The sequence below is a fragment of the Oculina patagonica genome, chromosome 3 (assembly GCF_052425735.1).
Source record: "Oculina patagonica isolate OP01 chromosome 3, crgOcupat, whole genome shotgun sequence".
Lineage (NCBI taxonomy): Eukaryota > Metazoa > Cnidaria > Anthozoa > Scleractinia > Oculinidae > Oculina > Oculina patagonica.
Window position 1 is genome coordinate 8,800,119 of NC_135760.1, and position 18,621 is coordinate 8,818,739.

General features: G+C 37.3%; 1 protein-coding gene and 2 long non-coding RNA genes across 4 annotated transcripts; 1 reads left to right on the forward strand and 2 right to left on the reverse strand.

Moving 5' to 3' along the window:
• The first annotated feature begins 967 nt into the window (after positions 1-967).
• LOC144646364 (uncharacterized) lies at positions 968-3,838 on the forward strand. 2 transcript variants are annotated; one of them, XR_013569397.1, is made up of 4 exons: positions 968-1,220; positions 2,261-2,290; positions 3,125-3,253; positions 3,687-3,838. It is a non-coding gene; the product is annotated as an uncharacterized LOC144646364 (long non-coding RNA). The 2 variants fall into 2 exon arrangements; XR_013569396.1 differs by having other exon boundaries at positions 975-1,220; positions 3,684-3,838.
• A 1,092-nt stretch (positions 3,839-4,930) lies between these two features.
• On the reverse strand, positions 4,931-8,061 carry LOC144646363 (uncharacterized). The gene is made up of 3 exons (XR_013569395.1): positions 7,825-8,061; positions 6,189-6,323; positions 4,931-5,102 (listed from the first exon to the last, which is right to left on the reverse strand). It is a non-coding gene; the product is annotated as an uncharacterized LOC144646363 (long non-coding RNA).
• An 8,702-nt stretch (positions 8,062-16,763) lies between these two features.
• On the reverse strand, positions 16,764-18,259 carry LOC144645620 (histamine H2 receptor-like). Its single transcript, XM_078505186.1, has one exon. The coding sequence runs from the start codon at positions 18,056-18,058 to the stop codon at positions 17,000-17,002; it is 1,059 nt and encodes a 352-aa protein (XP_078361312.1). The 5' UTR covers positions 18,059-18,259; the 3' UTR covers positions 16,764-16,999.
• Between the last annotated feature and the right edge of the window lie 362 nt (positions 18,260-18,621).

The window sequence follows — 18,621 nt, forward strand, 5'->3', positions numbered from 1 at the left end:
GAATTGAGTATTTCTTGTTTCTCATAATCTCTTTCCCATCAACCCTCACTCGCGCTCTTTCGCGCTTTTCGCGAGCGGGCTCTCGGCCCTTCGCGCGTTTTTTCTCAGCGTGTCTGATCTGAAGGAAACAGTTGTATGGTTATCGTTCTCGTAATGTCTTTAATAATAGTAGTTATAAAACGCCCTCTTCACAATTATTATACCGCGTTGTTTTACGAAGTACTGACATTATTGTGGTGCTTTTATAGCATTTTACAGCTTTCTTTTATTAGTAAACTAGCCTGCAAGCAGGCTCTCCATTCCGAGTTGAATTTCTTCACAAACGATTTAGTTAAATATATAAATTGTTTGTGAAGTAGTTCAACTGGGTTTACCAATATGAACCAATGCAAAGAAAGTGAATACAATAACAGCACCGCAAATAATGTCTATTTTTCGGTCGTGTCTTCAGCGAAGAGGTGGCAGAAAATGATATTTTTCTTAGCTTCCCCACAGAATTTTCCAAGTCGCCCCAAGGGCCAAACAAAATGTTTGCGCCCATCCTCGTGCTATGAGTTTGTTTTGGTGGAATAATGGAATATTCTAGGCCAAACTCCACGAACCACAAACAGAAAAATCACATCTCACAGCATGAGTTTTGCAGCGCCTAGTGAGCACATTGCTTCGATGAGTTTACAAATGATAAATAATTGATAAACTGAACTGAGATCACCGAGCGACTCACGGAGATCACTTTCGTTAATAGCTATCGTAATCACCAATATGAATTGTTCGATAATCACGAAGGGTAAACAGCGTTGCTCAGGATGCCTTTGCATGGGCTAGTTATGTCTACAGCTCACTGCGGCGAGATAATACGCCTATTCACGCCCAAGCGTTGATAAAACGTCACGAAGCCTTATTTTTTTTAATCAACTCCTCAGTTTAATTAATTCATGTCATAATACACGCAGGTGACACCGCAAACATTATAATCACTCATTGAAAACACCCAAGCATAACTCATCTCACTTCGTTAACTACAGAAGTCTGCTTGTTACGCTGCTCGGGTTTGTCTTTTAAAACTGCCCGAGATTTGCTCAAAATGAATGGCCGTATGAGTTTATGTTTGGTTATCTTGGCTGTGATGTTTTTTAACAGTCTTATTGCGATGCCTACAGCCGATGAAGCACTATCAAGGTATTACTTCGATGATAATTTCGATGAATATTTCGACGGAGGTAAGTTGTTTAAATTTTGTGTTAAAAAAGAGACTCGAATTCATAAAAATTCCGAGTTCACATGTAAAGTTATTCAATACTTATAGTGAGTATTTGAAAAACTCCTGCATACCAACAACAACTTGACAAACTAACTTTGAAAACTAAAACATTTTATTCGACTTGCGCGTTGAAAAGCTAAAATATTTGTAAAGTTGAAACTTAATTGGAAATTTTGAACTGTGAAAGAACAAGAATCTAAATAATTCGTAGCGCGCGGTAAGGGCTGGCCACATATGATTTTTATAGCTCCGTTGGGAAAGCATTGAAAGAGTCGAATACTTTTGAAATTTCCGATCTTTTAGTAATTTAAACAGTTACCTATACTTTGCGTTTTAGTTTGCATAAAATCTGTTTTTTTTTTTAAAAAAAAACATTCTCGTTTTAATTATCTTTCTGTCTGTTATTACAAAATATGACAATCATTATTAAGAAGTGCGACAACCATTTTTAAAAATGCGACGTTATTACAAAACAAATGACACCTAAAAACCAGAAGCCGCTTAATAAAAAAAGGCCTGACACCTCCTTCTGTCACGACTGCCAAAAGTCTATATTTTGTCTTTTAATACAAAGAGCGAACACAAAAATTTAGCGTGATCTATAAGCGGCGAGTTGCGAGGAGGCGAGCGTGAACAGCTGCGTTTAGTTGATGCACGCTATAATAAAAACCCATTTATATGGTTTTCGGCAACAGGCTGAAATTCAGCCTGGAGGTTCATAATCTGCAGGTTTATATCTGTGAGTTGTTACTGTACTCGCAAAGTACTTTTCTAAGACGATTTTGCGCACAAGCTGGTGAATTTAGCAAATTGGTATCCAGTAGTATATAATCTTTAAACATTTAGAAAAATTTCCTAAAGTTATAAACGTATGTTCTTACTTACCTATTTACTAGCTTACTTGCTTACTTTCTTGTCCTTATTTAACTTATTAATTAATTTTAATAAGCTGAAACTAATTTTAAGCTCTAATCAGCTTGTATTCTGTTCATTTTACAGGGAAATACGATGAAATCAAACGAGGCAAAGGTTTGAAGATATTTATGTTCACTAAGCGCTTCTTTTTTTTCGAAAGTGTTTGTGAAATTCAGAGATGTTTACAAAGTCCACGAAGTAAAAGTAGGCCGTGGTAATAGAATGACGTTTCACTCGCTAATTTGTTAACCAATCGAAACAAGCTTTGGTGCACTTTTCGTGTTGATTTTGGATTATTTGAAAGAAAATCTAGTCTAATACCTGAAGTCCATAATCCCTGAAAGGTTTTTTTTTTCGCGTAACAGTGACTGTTCTTCTTTTAGTATTCTCGGTAACTGAATTATCAAGAAATATTTCTTAATTTTCCTTCGAAACTTCAGAGAAACAGGAAAACGTCGGCATTTTGTTTACGACTTTAAGCCACTGCACAGTGATGGCTCAGTGATGGTGTACGATAGCTCATTCAATCAGATAATATGAGATTGCAGCATTTGCATTAGAGAAGTAGTGAGAGTTCTACTAATTTTGGATATAGAGTTAAGAAGATAACCAAAAAATGTTTCTAATTACAAAACAACACTTTTACCTCTAAGCCTTTTCAAGATTTTGTCTAACATATGCGAGCTCGAGATCACTCGTGCTTGAAACTAGCTCAATAATGAAAGACCATGACTTAATAATTCGATCAAGGAATGGCTAGCTTAACGGTAAAAAATTATTTCTCAATATATATCATATTACCACCAATTTATCAGCGTTTTATGTAAGTTCTTGTTAACTTAATGATCAGTTTCAAATACTGTCAACCTTTGATTCTTGTCAAGCACTGATCACCTTAACAATGAATAACTTGTAATTTTTCTTTGTTCCTATTTTTACAAAATACAGGTGCAGTCTGTCGGGATAGATCACCCTCCTGGTATTGTAAGAAATATAGAGTATGCAAGGGGAGCCGCAGTCGAAAGTACGCTGTGGCTCGAATTCGCTGCCAAAAGACTTGTGGGGTTTGCTCCTAAAGTAAGTGATTCATCAAAAACATACAGCTATTAAAAGAATTGTGTCACAGATCAGTCAGTTAGCCAAATTTGGGCATAGAAAATGGTCATTACATTGAGTAAAATACAAAAAGAACCACTTTAGATTTAAAATGTATGCCAATTCTTAAATTTTTCTTCTTTGGCGCCAAATAATAAAATTTACAGAGTTGGTACGCAAAAAAAGCGAAATTTTTCAATGAAGGTATAACTTTTCTCTCTATATATATTTTTAGATTATTCTATTGTTGAATCAACAATTCAATTTCGTTGAAGAATATACATTACATTGCTTTACTTTTTAACTGCCAATAGATATTTCTTCAGTATTGCAAGCGCACTTTTTCCTCTTGATTTTACATCCAGACACAAAGCATTCAAACGCTAATAAGTATTTTCTTGTCTTATTTTAGAAGAAGTGCAAGAAGAATTGAGGAAGGATGCTCTTGCATGGACTGAGTGACTTGCTACTTAAGTTTAAATAAAATTTTTCACCAGTTGTAATCACAAAATTAACTTATAAAAATAGCAGCACTGTCATTAAAGTAATCATTGAACAAGAAAAGAACTATAATTTATTTGGCTACGCACGCACTGAGGAAGTCTGAGTTAGTTACCTTAAGGTTACTATGGTTAGCTAGCGGCTACTTATTTTAGCGATTTTAGGGAGTAAACCAAAAATCGCTAAATATAGTACTCGCTAAAATTTGTCTCGGTCAAATTTAGTACTCGTTAAATTAAAGCACCCCTCGCACCCCAAAGGGAAACAAAATTAAGCATAGTCGACTTGTAAAATTCTTATAAAAGTAGATGCCGGTAACTTTGTTCTTTCTGGCAATGCTAAAGTTCGTTCAATTTCAAGTGAGTTTGCTCTTTTACTTATCATTTCATTCCGTCTGAGCTATATGTTTATTCAAAATCGGTTTACATGATATTACTAACTTGTTAAATTTGTCGGAAAATCGCTAAATTGAATTGTCGCTAAATCTTGCTCTGAAAAAATCGCTAAAATTAGTAGCTGCTAAAAATAGTAACCTTAAGGTATTGGTGACATTTTCGACGATTTCTCGGATATTAGTTAAAATTTCATCCCATTTCTCAGCTATCAGTAAAGTTTGCAGATCTCAGATCTCAAATTTTATTTTAAAAGGGAGTTATTTCTTAGTTGACAGTAAAAATTTTGACCAATTCTCACTTATCAGTTCAGTAAACACCATTCAGACCCTTCATATAGGATCGCGGATCCCGTCGCGTTTGTGAAACCTGCAAAACGCCTTCGTGATGACTATAGGCGAGAAGTCCATTCTTGTCCCCCAATACCGCGATCCTTTAGACCAGCACCACGAATAAGTACTTTATAACGGTTCCTTTTTGATAAAGTCCGCCACAACCTCGTTCCCAGTGCTTTTCTCTTGGTAAGGAAAAAGCTCTGGGAACGAAGTTGAGTCCGCCATTCATGGACTTCAGCTCAAATCTGATAGGCTGAAACTCGTAACCGGCAGAGGTCATTGTCATTTTGGTGCTGAGCAAAAGGTTCGCAGCTCCAGGAAATGAGAATGCGAGAAGTCCTGCGCTGGGCTATTCTACTCATGAGTTGTGGTAGGATCTTTGTAAATTAGCTAAGTATTGAAGTATTCGCTGCCTTGAAACTGTTTGTTTATTTATTTCTTTTTTCATTGAGGCCTACATGGCATATTTGACCTTTCTCTCAAATAATAATCAAATCTAGAATATAATGAATCCGATGATCTGTCAGGTTTCATTTGTCCTATTTGACTGTTGTCACACCAGTTCCAGGAAGCGTAAGCCGCCGGGGGCGGGGGGTATTGTTACTGAAAAAAATAAAAAACAACAAAATGAAAACAATTAATTCAATCACTGCAATGCAACTCTAGCTCAAAATATCCATTCTCCTATTTGAATTTAATGCGTTTATTTAAATGTTAGCTCGGAAAATTTGGTGATATATCAAAGCAATCGAAATCCCTATAGCTGTCCACTTAATTTTTACATTGTCATCATCTGTGTTTGATAAATCAAAGTAATTTCTATTAAATTTTTTTACTAATAACTGATGAAGTACTTGAAAGTATACTTGTATTCTGCTTTGTAAAAGGCCCATCGGCCCGGAGCTGATCCTGGTTTTAATAACATGAAGCGGCTAGGAGTATTTCTGCTCTCCCTTTGGATGAGATGATAGTCCATCGTAGGGTTACCCCCAGCATATAACTTTCCAGCGCCCGTATGGGTTGAGAGAGGCACTGAGAGTAATATGTGTTGCTCCTGAACAACTCAGGTTGCGAGGCCGAAACGCTCGGCCCGGAGTCCAGCACAGTCATCATAAGACCACTGCACCTTCCACAAATAGAGGATAATACATGGTTGCGCGAAGATATGAAATTTATCTTCGAGTGTTCAAATCGATAGCTCACGATCGAGCGCAGCGAACGAGTGAGATATCGTTTTTGAACACGAGAAGATAAATTTCATATATCCAAGCAACCATGTATTATTCTGTTTATTATATAAACCTACTAATTACGATGTTTTCGACTATTTTCCGAAGATTTCCGACCATTTTCTGAAGATTTCCGAAGATTTTTAAAATGTTGTCCGAAGGTCGTAAGAATGTTTTCCGAACATTTTCCGAACTTTTCCAAAAATGTCCGTAGATTACCGAAGATTGCCGAGGAAGATCAGAAGATGTTTCGACTTAGTATCGATAATCTTTGATTCATTGAGCATTAAAACATGGCAAACTCTGCGGATGATTGGTCAAAAATGATATCACACATGTGTGGATATCATTTTTATCCACACATGTGTGATTCCATTTTTATCGATTTGCTACCACTCGCTAAAACACTGCAGTTTATATAATAAATATAAAGAATAACACATGTATAAACACAACTCACCAACTTATCGACACAGCTTACAGGATTTGTGACAGTGCTTTATAACAAAGTCATATAAACTGTGCTCGGTGCTCCAACACAGCTTCTGAAAGTAGCGGCAGGCTGGTAGCTCTGGACATGACACTTCATCTGGAGCTGTCGAGTTATTTGCAACAATAAAGGAGAATGAGTACATGTGTATTGCATTGCGCATAATCACCGCACATAATTTCACCGTGTTTAGCGCGCGCGCATTAAAAATGCTCCTTTTAATTTCCGTAAGCCCGGGCCAAACGAGAATGAGAGTTGATGACAGTTCAAACTCTCGCACTCTCATCGACTCTCATCGAATTTGAATGTGCTCAATTTTTTCATGAGAGTCGATGAGAGTTTGACGGACTCTCGTTCTCTTTCGGCCCGAGTTAATGATAGTCGATGAGAGTTGACAAAAACTCTCATGAGAGTCAACTCTCGTCAACTCTCACCCTCATTTGGCCCGGGCTGTATGCGCCAGAGAGGTAAATCACCATTTTCTCATAAACGAGTACGGTGACCAATCATTTGTTTCTCTTGGTTTGAATTTAGGAGTAACTTTCTTTCTGTAAAATAAATATAGACCGATTCCCAGTGTAGAGCAGGAAACAATCGTTGGAATTGAATTTAGCAAGCAATTGTGAATATAATCTGATGATAATTATTATAAAGAATGCTGAGTAAATCACAAGGTGCTATTGCTCCTAAACGAGTATGGGGACTCCTATTTTATTTTCAAAATTTAATTTCTTATAAGATGAACAACAAGGGAATGTCCATTCATATTCTTTTGATAAACAGTGCAGGTTCTATTTGAGAGAAATGGCCTGGACTTATGGTTGTCCTCAGATCCCTCGCAAATTTCAAAAGTGCGTTTCACTCGGGTTTCAAAGTTGTTGCACTAGGGGACAAGAAAGTTTTTCAGGCATGGTGTTGTTAATGATGGTAGCCCTGAGTTCAACTTCTCGGCTACGTTTGCAAATTGTCAACTGGTCTGCCTTCTGCCAGTTTGGTTTTCTAACCATGTTATGTTCTTTGAAAATATTTGTTTCAGTGTTTGTTCACATTAGCCCTGAAAAGCCCCACTGCGGGAGTGGTCAATTAAAGTAGATTTGATTACAACATATCCACCATACAGTAATCCTATTGGGTATTGTTAACGTAAATATAGTACTGCTATCACACAAATAAGCTCAATGAAAAATGGAAACTAGGGCAATTTATTTAAGTTGCCACTACGGGATTCTCTCGCAATTTTCTACAACTTAATTTTGTCAGTAAATTTGGGGTTATTTTTGCGACCTGAATGAATCGTTACTTTCTGTACATGTGTCTCGGAATACATATTCAGTAATTTATCGCTATTTGCACATGATAACGGTTATCTCTCGATGTATCTTCATTAAACAGATCTTATATTTGATACTCTGTATAGTGGTTGTTTCAAAATTCCTAGTGAATCGAAACGAAATAATACATCTTTTTACCACAGAAAAACTTTTCATGCAAAATAATGTTTATTCTTGGACTTAAAGACTTTTTTCAGTAAATATAAGGCTATATGATGTTCTCAGAGAAGGAAACATGCATTGAAACATCTTTTTGTTGACATCAATGGTTTTACCTTCCTCGATGTGTGGATCTTCTTTCATCCCAGTGTTTTCGCCAACTGATTGTACAATGAGTAAGAAAGCAATAAACGCTATCACAACCTCCATCTTTCGGTATGCTTTGCATTTCTGCTTTTCTTTCCAAATGTCTAAGCTTTTAACGCACATCGCAAAATGTTTGTTGGGTCTTGCCGTAAAGTTGTTCTCTATTTTTCTCGATTTCGGTGTAATGTCACAATTTCAATTTTAAAAAATAACGTACATTTTCCAAGAGGGCACGGTAACGAATCCTGCAATCTGATTGGTTCTTAGCGCGGGCAAGATTCTCCTATCTCTGCCCGCTTCCACGGGCCACGGTAACGCTTTCGTGAGTTTAATTTCGCGGCGAGACGAACTAGTCCATGACAGTTTTGCTCTCCAAAATCGATGTTGTTGCTCACCAACCGTTGTTAAATTTGTATGGGAAAATTAGCAGTGGAATTAAAGGCCTTGAAGTTCTCCAAAAGGCGAGTATTCATGATCTTTATTGACAAAATGAAGTTATAGTTTTATGGTCGTGGTTTGTCGATCGAGGTTTGTGCATTCGCACTGATTTTCACGCCATGATTGCGGTTAACTGCAAGTCGGCGGGTATACAGACTCGATTTATCCGTTCAAACACCTTGCTTTTCTGCTACTTTTCTCCAAAAACGGATACTGCTTATCGCCATTCAAGAAAATGAGATGCTTTATTAAAAAACGGTCAAATTAATTCTCGCAATATTGTGCCGTGCGTAGGCGACCAAACTACACATTTCAGTTTCATTCAGTTTCACTTTCGCAAACTTTTTATCAAAACAGAATAATGAACACAGAGGTTTTTGACTCGTTAAATACAAATGTAAATAGCTGGAAAATATGTGTTGTAAGTGCTTTCCAGTCCGAAAAGTAAGTTTAATTAACTGAAAGAACTCACAAGCCGCGACTCGCTGATTTTTTATGCTCTGTTTTGGTTCTACATTGTGCTTTTTATTATTTCAGATGCTTTTTTCTTGCTTTTCTGATGAACTTTTCCTTGAGTACTGTTCATTTTAGCGAATTTAATTTGTTTGGCAGTAAGCTCTTTAATATAGCAGTGAATATAGCAAACGAATCATTCTTCACTCTTGCCGTAGAATCACTAGGATGCGCGCGGATAATAAAAACACATTTTGCAAGAAAATCTTTGTAGGTTTTTTTTAATCAAACACATTAGAGGTAGGAAAAAAATAAATAAGTTATTTACCGGCTTAGGGTCAGTCCGTATAGTGAAAAACTGTGACCTTGGCCTTGAAAATGCTGCCCTCGGCCTGCGGCCTCGGGCAGCATTTTCAGACCTCGGTCACAGTTTTTCACTATACGGACCTCCCAGCCGGCAAATAACATATATATCTTACCCCGATATAGTGTCTAATTGTATTTATTTTAAATTTAGTTTGATTGTCAAGACAAATTGCTCGTTTATTTATTCCAGAAATTAATTTCTTCATAAGCCTTTACACTATTACTTTTTACCGCACTTAGCATTACAATGTCTTTAATTTCAAAACTGATTCTGCGTCTAATTTAAACTGTTAATTCGTGACACGATATCTATTTCTTGCACACTGATTTGTCAACATTAATCAAACTATCGTTTTAATGAACCGAGAAAGGTTATATATTTTTGGAAAGCAATGGAAACGCTTCTTGTGGTGAAACTTAGTAATGTAACAACACGGAAATCGAGCTAACTAGAAACACACCAAGTAACACGTTACTTGCAAACTTTTGTTCATGTTTGTCTTAGCGGCGACTTCGCTTCAGATATCACGATATTCAAAATCATTTTATATTTCTTGTCTTGATTTTGCAACCACTGTTAATTAGGCCACCACCTGTTTTATATCACGGGAAATAACGGATTTACATTAATCAACAATTTGTTTTTATTTTCCACAGATGTTAGTCATTCAAAAAAAAAATATGTTGAATTTTTATTAAAGTAAATTTCCAAGGTATTTGTCTCTCGTTAATCCTCAAATACTATTACTTCGTACATCATCTTGTTAAAATTAACATTGTGTTACCAGGGCTTTATATTGCTTTAATACCAGATACCGTAATGATTCGATTTAGCGCCCGGGGCGCTTATTTACTTTTGGCACCTCAATGGAGGGCGCTTATTCGGAACAGGACGCTTATTTAATTTTTTTAAGAAATAACAAAATGTTCAAAAAAACTTTAATAAATATTAAAATAACTAACAAAAAGAGAAACTGTAACAGTAACAAATTGTTGGAAGTTCAGCTACTCTTAAGAGAATTGTTCGTTTTTATAGCAGTAAATACATGCATGTACGGTACGGTAAAAATTCATGAGTTTATATATTCGACGTCGATGACTTCAGTACGAGCAGCTATCCACAACAGGGCGCTTATTTGATAGGGGTACTTATAAAAATAAGGGCGCTTATTAGAATGGGGGCGCTTATTGGAATAGGGGCGCTTATTGACAAAAACACGCTCGAAGAGGGGCGCTTATTCGAAAGGGGGCGCTTATTTGAAGGAGGGCGCTAAATGGAATCATTACGGTAAGCAAGGTTTGTGGGAAAAGGTTTCAATATAAAATGAGTGAGAAGAATAAACAACGTTTAGTCTTTCTACAGTGGAGAGGGATAATAAAAGACCAAGAAAATAAACTCCAAAAAATTTCATATGCAGCACACAGTTTATCGGGGGTAAATTCATTTTCAAGCTCATATTGACACACCACCGTTCTTAACCAATAAAACCTCAGACACTTCGAATTTTTTTTGGAAATGAACAAACAAGTCAATTGTCTAATATTATTTTTGTCCAGCTCGAAGCCGGGTTTTGCTTCAGTAAGCGACTTTAAACAGGACTTGAAAAAGGCGTGTATTGAATTTCATTGTGCATAGCCGTTCAACTTTATTATCACAGAATGACTGGTGTCACGTCACCTCGACTCTATATAGGCGGACACCTGTCTAAGACGGACAGTCGGGGCCGGCCCCGATGGTGTCCGACTTAGACAGAGTTGACTGTAGAAAGAATGCAGAAGAGAGCACCTAAAAGCTACAATTAGTTCTCATTTTATCGTGCGTGAGATCGATCTTATCAGTCTAACACTTGCACAATAAGTTGCACTGGTGTACATAGGACATATGTAGGCTAGTGTAAAAACTGTCACGATCAACAATGGAGACGAATTTAGCCCAATTTAGCTCGAATTTAGCTTGCATAAATGGCGCCCAAATTTGCAAAACAATTCTTAATACATCCTTAGCCTCATGATGATGTTTTTGGACAAAGAATTTTTTAAGTGAATGTGAGACTTAGGATGTATATGTTTTGTTATTCAAATGCAGACGCCATTTATGCAAAGGGTCTATAGTATCCCGACCCACGCGTTATATCTACGTGACTACATTGAAAGGGTAAAATTAGTAGCAGTAAGGGTTGGTTCGCACGAGCGATGCAAACGAAACGCAAATGTAAGGAAAAACACGTGTGAACTAACGCAAATGCAAGCGCTAATGCAAGCGCAAGGAATGGAGAATTGCCCATCTTCTTGCACCTGGCTTGCGCTTGCATTTACACTTGCTTCACGTGTGAACATTGCTAACGCAAGTGCAAGTGCAAATGCAAGCAAGCGAAGCGTGTCTTGTCCGCTATCTTGGAAAAAAGACTTCAACTGCGACCGCGTATCTTAACGGCGTCAGCTAGTCTATGCCAGCAAAGCAACTCTGACCACATTCGACACCCTGACGACCTCAAACCACAATAACGTTCCTTGCGTCTACGTTCTACTTGTGAGCGTCGCTTGAATTTACTTCTGCATCTGCGTCGCACGTGTGAGCCAGGCTAAGGCATCGTGCGTTGCACGTGCCCTGAATGCTAATGAGATACTACAGCACGAGCTTAAACATAATTTCTCACGTGTCATTTTTACAAAAAAAAAAAATGAATAAGATAGCTAATTTAATTCGAAGTGTATTTTAGCCTCCGTACTAAAATTTTCCTAAACCTCGAGTTCCAAGCCATACAGTATAAAAAAATGTACAAAACAATATATAGAATAACTCGACAAACATCGATATGCAAATTTCGAATCAGAATGCGCAGACTACCAAGGGTATAAGTTCATTCAAACTTGAAATCGTCGGCCCGATTGAGTTTTTCAAGTCTTAGGCCACCGTCATGTTCCCTTGTATACATCGAACACTGGACCGACCTTTCTACATACTCTTTTTTTCTCTCTTTCTAAAAAACATATGCGTACTGTGTAAGGGTGGAGAGAATAATAATCGTAAATAGGACAAAAAATAATTTGTTAAAGGGGTAACTTAAAACTGATCCTCTGGAGTGCAGCGGTATAGTAGAGAGACGTGTGACTAGAGAGAGAAAGTTAAGGGTTTATGTATCGGGGGGAGGGGGGTAGGGCACGGAGAACGAAACGAAAAAAGGATGACGCACGATAGTGGCCTAAGGAGAGAGCGGAGTACCACATGTACCAGAGAAAACGGAGAATTTTATTGCGTACGTTGGTCAAAATATTCTGCCGTGTAAATGAACCTTGGATGACACAACTACTTAAAAAATACTGAACTTAAAGTTGAAGCTGTTTTACAGTTTCTTTAAACAAATGATAAACAATTTTTTTACACTTTTGATTGATCGACGATACCACTGACCCGTTTGGTAATAAATGTGAGGGCGGAGACACCAATACTGCTATTCAAACGGATAGAATTAAAAGACAAAATCATTTGGCATATTAAGATTCGATGTTTTCGTAAAGCCACCAAACAGACAACTATATGGCTGCCGTTAATTTTCGGCTCCCAGAAAAATCATTTGTCAACAAAATTAAATCACTTTAACTTAAAAGATCAAGTCAAAGTAAATCAGTGTATGAAGTTTCAAGGCTATAGTTTTATCTAATGGGAAGTCACAGGGACATTTATACGGCGAAAACATGAAAACGAAGCTAGGCTTGCAATGAGGGCTGATGTCTGTTCAATGGTTTTGGTTTATTTTGCGTGATCTTTGAAAAGCGTTAAGGAGATATTCATTTTTTAAAATTAACTATTGGAGTTTTAAACTTGATTCCAAAAGGAATTGTTAAGTCTCCACATGAGGTTATTGACAAATAAATATATTTGATATCCTACTTTCGACCTGGGTGATAATTTTAAATGAAAAAGTGATATCAAGTCCAGCTGTTATCCTTCCTTGTCATAGCTTGAGGTGCGAAAACGAGTAGTGAGAATCTTATGAGTTTTACACGGCACGAGCAAGAAACATCACGAAATATTAAAATAGAAACTAAAAACATTAAAATACACGGACGGAAAGAGAGCAGATAGCTTCCTGTATGCTGTAAATAGATAAAAGCTCAAATAGCCCTTTGAAGCAGGTTTCTTCAGTAATCGAGTATCTAAAATAAAGTCATTGTAATGCAATTCTAATTAAAACAATTAGCGACACGTTGTACACACAGGTAGTGGGTAATGACAGGAATTCTCTAGAAGGCTTGAACTACGGCAGGAAAAGAAAAAACTTCAGAAATAATGTAAGTCCATGAAAAAAAAAAAAATGTTGAGAAGGTGAACATTTCTTTACTGAGTAAAAGCGTATTTGGCTTATAACTTTTAACAAAAAAAAAAATATAACAAGATTAAAACACTTGAGACAATGTAATAATCATTGCTTTACACACGGTAACAACTCACGGAGCTCCACTGCGGGGTATGTCAGAGGGTTTTGGAAAAACGTATTTATTGCATGCGTGCAATGAATAATGCTCACTTCCTTCTACGTTCACAGCAAAAGTTGGGGAATATTTCACGAGGTAAGCGAACACACTTGTTGAAATGAATATTAAAGTTATCTATCTTTTAAACAAGCTTGCAAAAGACCTTCTCCAAACAATTTCGTAGTTAAGTTTTACAAGATACTCGACACGGCAAAATTGCAATTGAACACAACGTTAAATAAATTTATGTATAATGTCGGCTTTCTGACGCATTTCGTTAAGGATCGTTATGCTCTATCTCAAAAACAAATGAAGGGAAAAGAAAAATTTGCCAGACTTTTGGGACAATTTAAAAATATTAAGCGTTCATTTCAAGTTTTTGTCAGTCAAACAACGAGTTTTGTAGAAGTAACGATAATTACGGTGCTTACAGCATCATTTCTAGTCTTTTACCGCACGTCGATATCTTTATTCTGAAATGGAATCTCCGGAGGATTTTTTCTGATTTCCGATGTCCCTGGCTTTGTACCGAGTAGGAAACTTTCAGTGCATGAGATATCCGGCTTGATCAGGCAATAAATTGCTTACAAACTTAACAATTCTAAGAGGCTCATATGTTTAACAAAACACCTTCCACGCTCGAACCTAGATAAACAAGCTGTAATAAAAGATGATCAGATAAATAAATAAATTAACAAAAAAGCGATCAGATCATGTGTAAAATCTAAATAATTTGTAGGGTTTTTGCCTGTTTAACTCCGGCTAAAGGATCAAACATTTCTATCCAACATCATGATGAACGGACCGGCTAGATGACTACGCAAATATTAAATGCAAATGCAATTTACACTGCATCTAAAATTTAAAGAACTTAATTCCTAACCTCGAATTTTGTTACTGATACGATTAATTAGTAATTGGACCTCGTGTCATACAATTCAGAGAGTAATCGTTCTCATAATTTGATTGGTTCTGCGCGCGCCTATTTGTCTCGTAATCGGCGCGCGATCCCGTGGGTGTCCAATTACAGGTATTCAATTTGAGCAACCTCAATTTGGATACCTGTAATTAAACACCTACGCCATCCGCGCGTCAATCATGCGCATTTGAATGGGTTTTTTCTTGCTGTTTTCTAACTTTTTGTGCAACCAACTGAATTTACCTTTGACTTTTCCTCACAGAAAAGGTTCCTAAAGACTTCCTAACCTCGAATTTTGTTATTGACACGATTAATTATTAATTTTCGATTTTGATTGGTTCTGCGCGCGCCTATTTGACGCGTAATTGGCGCGCGATCACGTGGGTGTCCGATTACAGGTATCCTATTTGAGCAAATTCAAATTGGATACCTCATTGGACACCGCACCTACGCCATTCGCGCGTCAATCACTTGACTTGGAGCAAGTCTAGTGTGAACATTGCTAACGCAAATGCAAGTGCAAATGCAAGCAAGCGAAGCGTGTCTTGTCCGCTATCTTGGAAAAAAGACTTCAACTGCTACCGCGTATCTTAACGGCGTCAGTCTATGCCAGCAAAGCAACTCTGACCACATTCGACACCCTGACGACCTCAAACCACATATTACGTTCCTTGCGTCTACGTTCTACTTGTGAGCGTCGCTTGAATTTACTTCTGCATCTGCGTCGCACGTGTGAACCAGGCTAAGGAATCGTGCGTTGCACGTGCCCGGAATGCTAATGAGATACTACAGCACGAGCTTAAACATTATTTCTCACGTGTCATTTTTATAAAAAAAAATGAATAAGATAGCTAATTTAATTCGAAGTGTATTTTAGCCTCTGAACTAAAATTTTCCTAAACCTCGAGCTCCAAGCCATACAGTATAAAAAAATACAAAACAATATATAGAAAAACCTTGACAAACATCGATATGCAAATTTCGAATCAGAATGCGCAGACTACCATTCGGTTTAGTCGCGTAGGCTTAATATAGCAGGGGTTTGTAGAAAAAAAATGGATTCTAAAAATATATAGTCAGTATTTTGAGGTTTCTTTCTAATTGACAAGAAAAAAACGTAACGAAATATTTCTGGAATCAGACAAATCTGGGTTTTATTTTCAATATGGCAGCCCTAAATAAACCTTTGCTTTGAGGGCGTTTGATTTTTATTCGTTGACGCTATAATTAACCTGCTGTATGCGAAAAAGCAATAAAATCGAAAAGTAAGTGTTGAGCAACTTTATTTATCATGTGAAAATTTATTTTGAATCACTGGTTGACACTGTCGTGTCAAATATCTGATATTTACAGTTAGGGAAAGATGTATAGGCCAAATAAAAATAAATAACATGATTGTGCAAGTTGCTCAAGTAACTCAAAAAGAAAAAAAAGAGATCTTTGTTGTGGGTGGGTTTGCGAAGAAAAAAAAAATGTAAAATTGAAATTTTTACTAAAAGCTTTCCGCCATGGAAAGACTCTATTGACTTTAAAACAGATAATCACCTAATAAAAAATCCCAATGTGAAAATTGTGTCTATAGCTTTCCATCGATCATCGCAATTACACGGCAATCTATTTCCTTTGTTGATAAGGTAAATTTCATCTGGTTGTAATTGTTGAAAGTCGGTAAGATGCGCGGATTATAATCACCAGCGAAAATCTCTTTAGATTGCTGCAATCCGTTCGGCTCGATAAACCGACTGATGGCATCGCAAAAAAAGAGGAAATCTAGGCTTAAAAGGAGTTTTGCAGGTGCGTTGCATTTGTATTTGGTATTCAAATTACATTGAAAAACAAAATTAAATTGGCGATATTAAGCAAAGCGATGGAACAATAGCTCTTAGGCAAGAAGAAAGCGAATAAGAGCTGCCAACCATTGCACTTTGGTTTCCAAGGCTCGCATCGTTTAGAGTGACATATTTGCTCGATTAAGGCAATTGTGCCTTTTTATTGTAATGATGTCATAAGCAAGTTACTTTTCGAGTAAACAATCAGTTTTCATTCGACGCTAATCCCTAAAACACTTTGCCATGTTCAGGCTATTTTAATGCGATTCTTCCGTCTAAAAAGTGGAATATCCTGTAAACGGTAAACTGTCGACTATTCTGCGCCGCAGATTTGATTGTCTTTTCTCAAGAGTTAAAATTTCCTTCTAAAGCGATTTCGGCTTCTTTTATCGTTCCGTGACAAAATCGACACTAAATTCACAAAAACTTCTCGTGTTATTTCTTACTTTCTTTATTCCTTCAGTAAAAATGTCACCGAAGGTGTTCAAAATGTTTCTAGTTTATCATAAGCTTTGAGTACAAACAAAAAACAAGTAATTTTCCTAGCTCAGGAAAACGTGCGCGATGGCTTTGCTTCCTTACAACGAAAACATCAGCAAAACATACGACTTTATTAGCTCATACACGCATTTTTTTTTCGCGCAGGCATCAGAAATATTTAATTTACAAACACGTTTCTCTCTCCATGTATGTCCCAGCTATCTGCGAGGAGTAAGGCTCTCGCTTCGGATCTGGTATCTCGCGCGGAATACTAGATGACCTTCTTAAAAGGGACGAGACAAGAAAAGATCCCATATCTCGGTTTCGTCTGGTTGCAAGATACTTCAGTCTTGCTCGCATTAGATTCGGTTTCTGGCAATGAAGAATATCTGTTATGGCTTTCTTGAACGTTCTACTGACCATTGTAAATAAAAGTGGGTTTATACACGAATTAAGATACGTTAGAGACTTTAGAAAGTCTAGTACCGCTGGATTTATCGTAGAAGTCGTAGACTTTTTGGTGGAAAGTATCAAAGTCAACACAAAAAATCCGACCCAACATAAAATAAACACACTAATAACCAGGACCATTTGTTTTGCCGAGCGAATGTCTCTTTTGAGTTGGGTCCCTCCGCTTCGTCGCAAAACGCAGGACCTTGTGGTGACTTGATAAATCTTGACGTAGGAGAAAATGATGATAAACAGTGGTAGAAAGAAACTGATGAATGTGATAAGGATTCCCTTGTAGCTCCAGTCCATGTGGAGAATTCCTGAGACTCCCAAAGAGCTTGCCCAGACAAGCACAATAACTGCCTTAGCACGAGCTGGCGTGAGAATCACTAAGTGCTTAAGCGGAGCGGTAACTGCAAGAAATCTGTCTAAACTGACTAGGCAAAGATTCCAAATGGAAGCCGTACCGCAAATGATGTCCAGCGATCGCCAAACATCGTAGAAGACTGCTCCTCCGGGAAACAGGCTGCCTTCCGCCGTGATTCGAGAAGCCATGAAAATCGGCATGGCCAACAGAGCCGTGAGCAGGTCCGCCAGACTCAGCGACACGAGAAAGTAGTTGGTGATTGTCCTTAGTTCTTTGCAAAGACAAAACGCGGCCATAACAAGAATGTTACCAAGCAGCGTCAATATTATCAATATTGCTATCAGAGTACATGTGATTACAATGAGATAAGTCTCTTGTTTGACTGCCAGTGACGCTTCCATAGCTGACTGATTCAAGGAAGACATTTCTAGATTGTGTTCTTCTTCCTCATTGCCACTGTTAAATGTTTTGTGTTTGACAGAAATTTACATCCATAATGAGCTAATGCAAATCACTCTTCTGGGCGCTTACTCAATTGGATACCTGTCAGTTAAGCCTCATTGTTCATCCAACTACAATTATAATCCACTGCACAAAACATTCACTTCACAAAATACAACCTTTTTCTTGCCTCCATTTCCCGTACTTTCCTCATGCTGTATTCAAAATGTTTTTTTCCAGGATTTCTTTGTGTTTTAAGCCTTCTTTTTGTCAGGCAGGCGATTTATAATTTATAGAAAAATTTCAAGTGCGGTCGACACTTTCAAACATTCAAATTGTTGGGATGTCTGAGATAAGCTTTCTATAAAGATGCGTTTTAAAATCAGGAGACAATCATGATGTGTAATATATAAAAACTGTTTGAGTGATAGCGACTTGGGTCGATGTCTGAGGTCGAGATATCATTTCGACAAACGCCTACAAACTGATTTGTTCAAACTGAACTTTGACGCTGTAGGTAATTAAGTGCTGTCGATTTAAAAGAGAT

What these genes read in the sequence shown, in the direction of transcription:
- LOC144645620 (XM_078505186.1), bottom strand. Translation starts at nt 18,058, where the DNA reads ATGTCTTCCTTGAATCAGTCAGCTATGGAAGCGTCACTGGCAGTCAAA.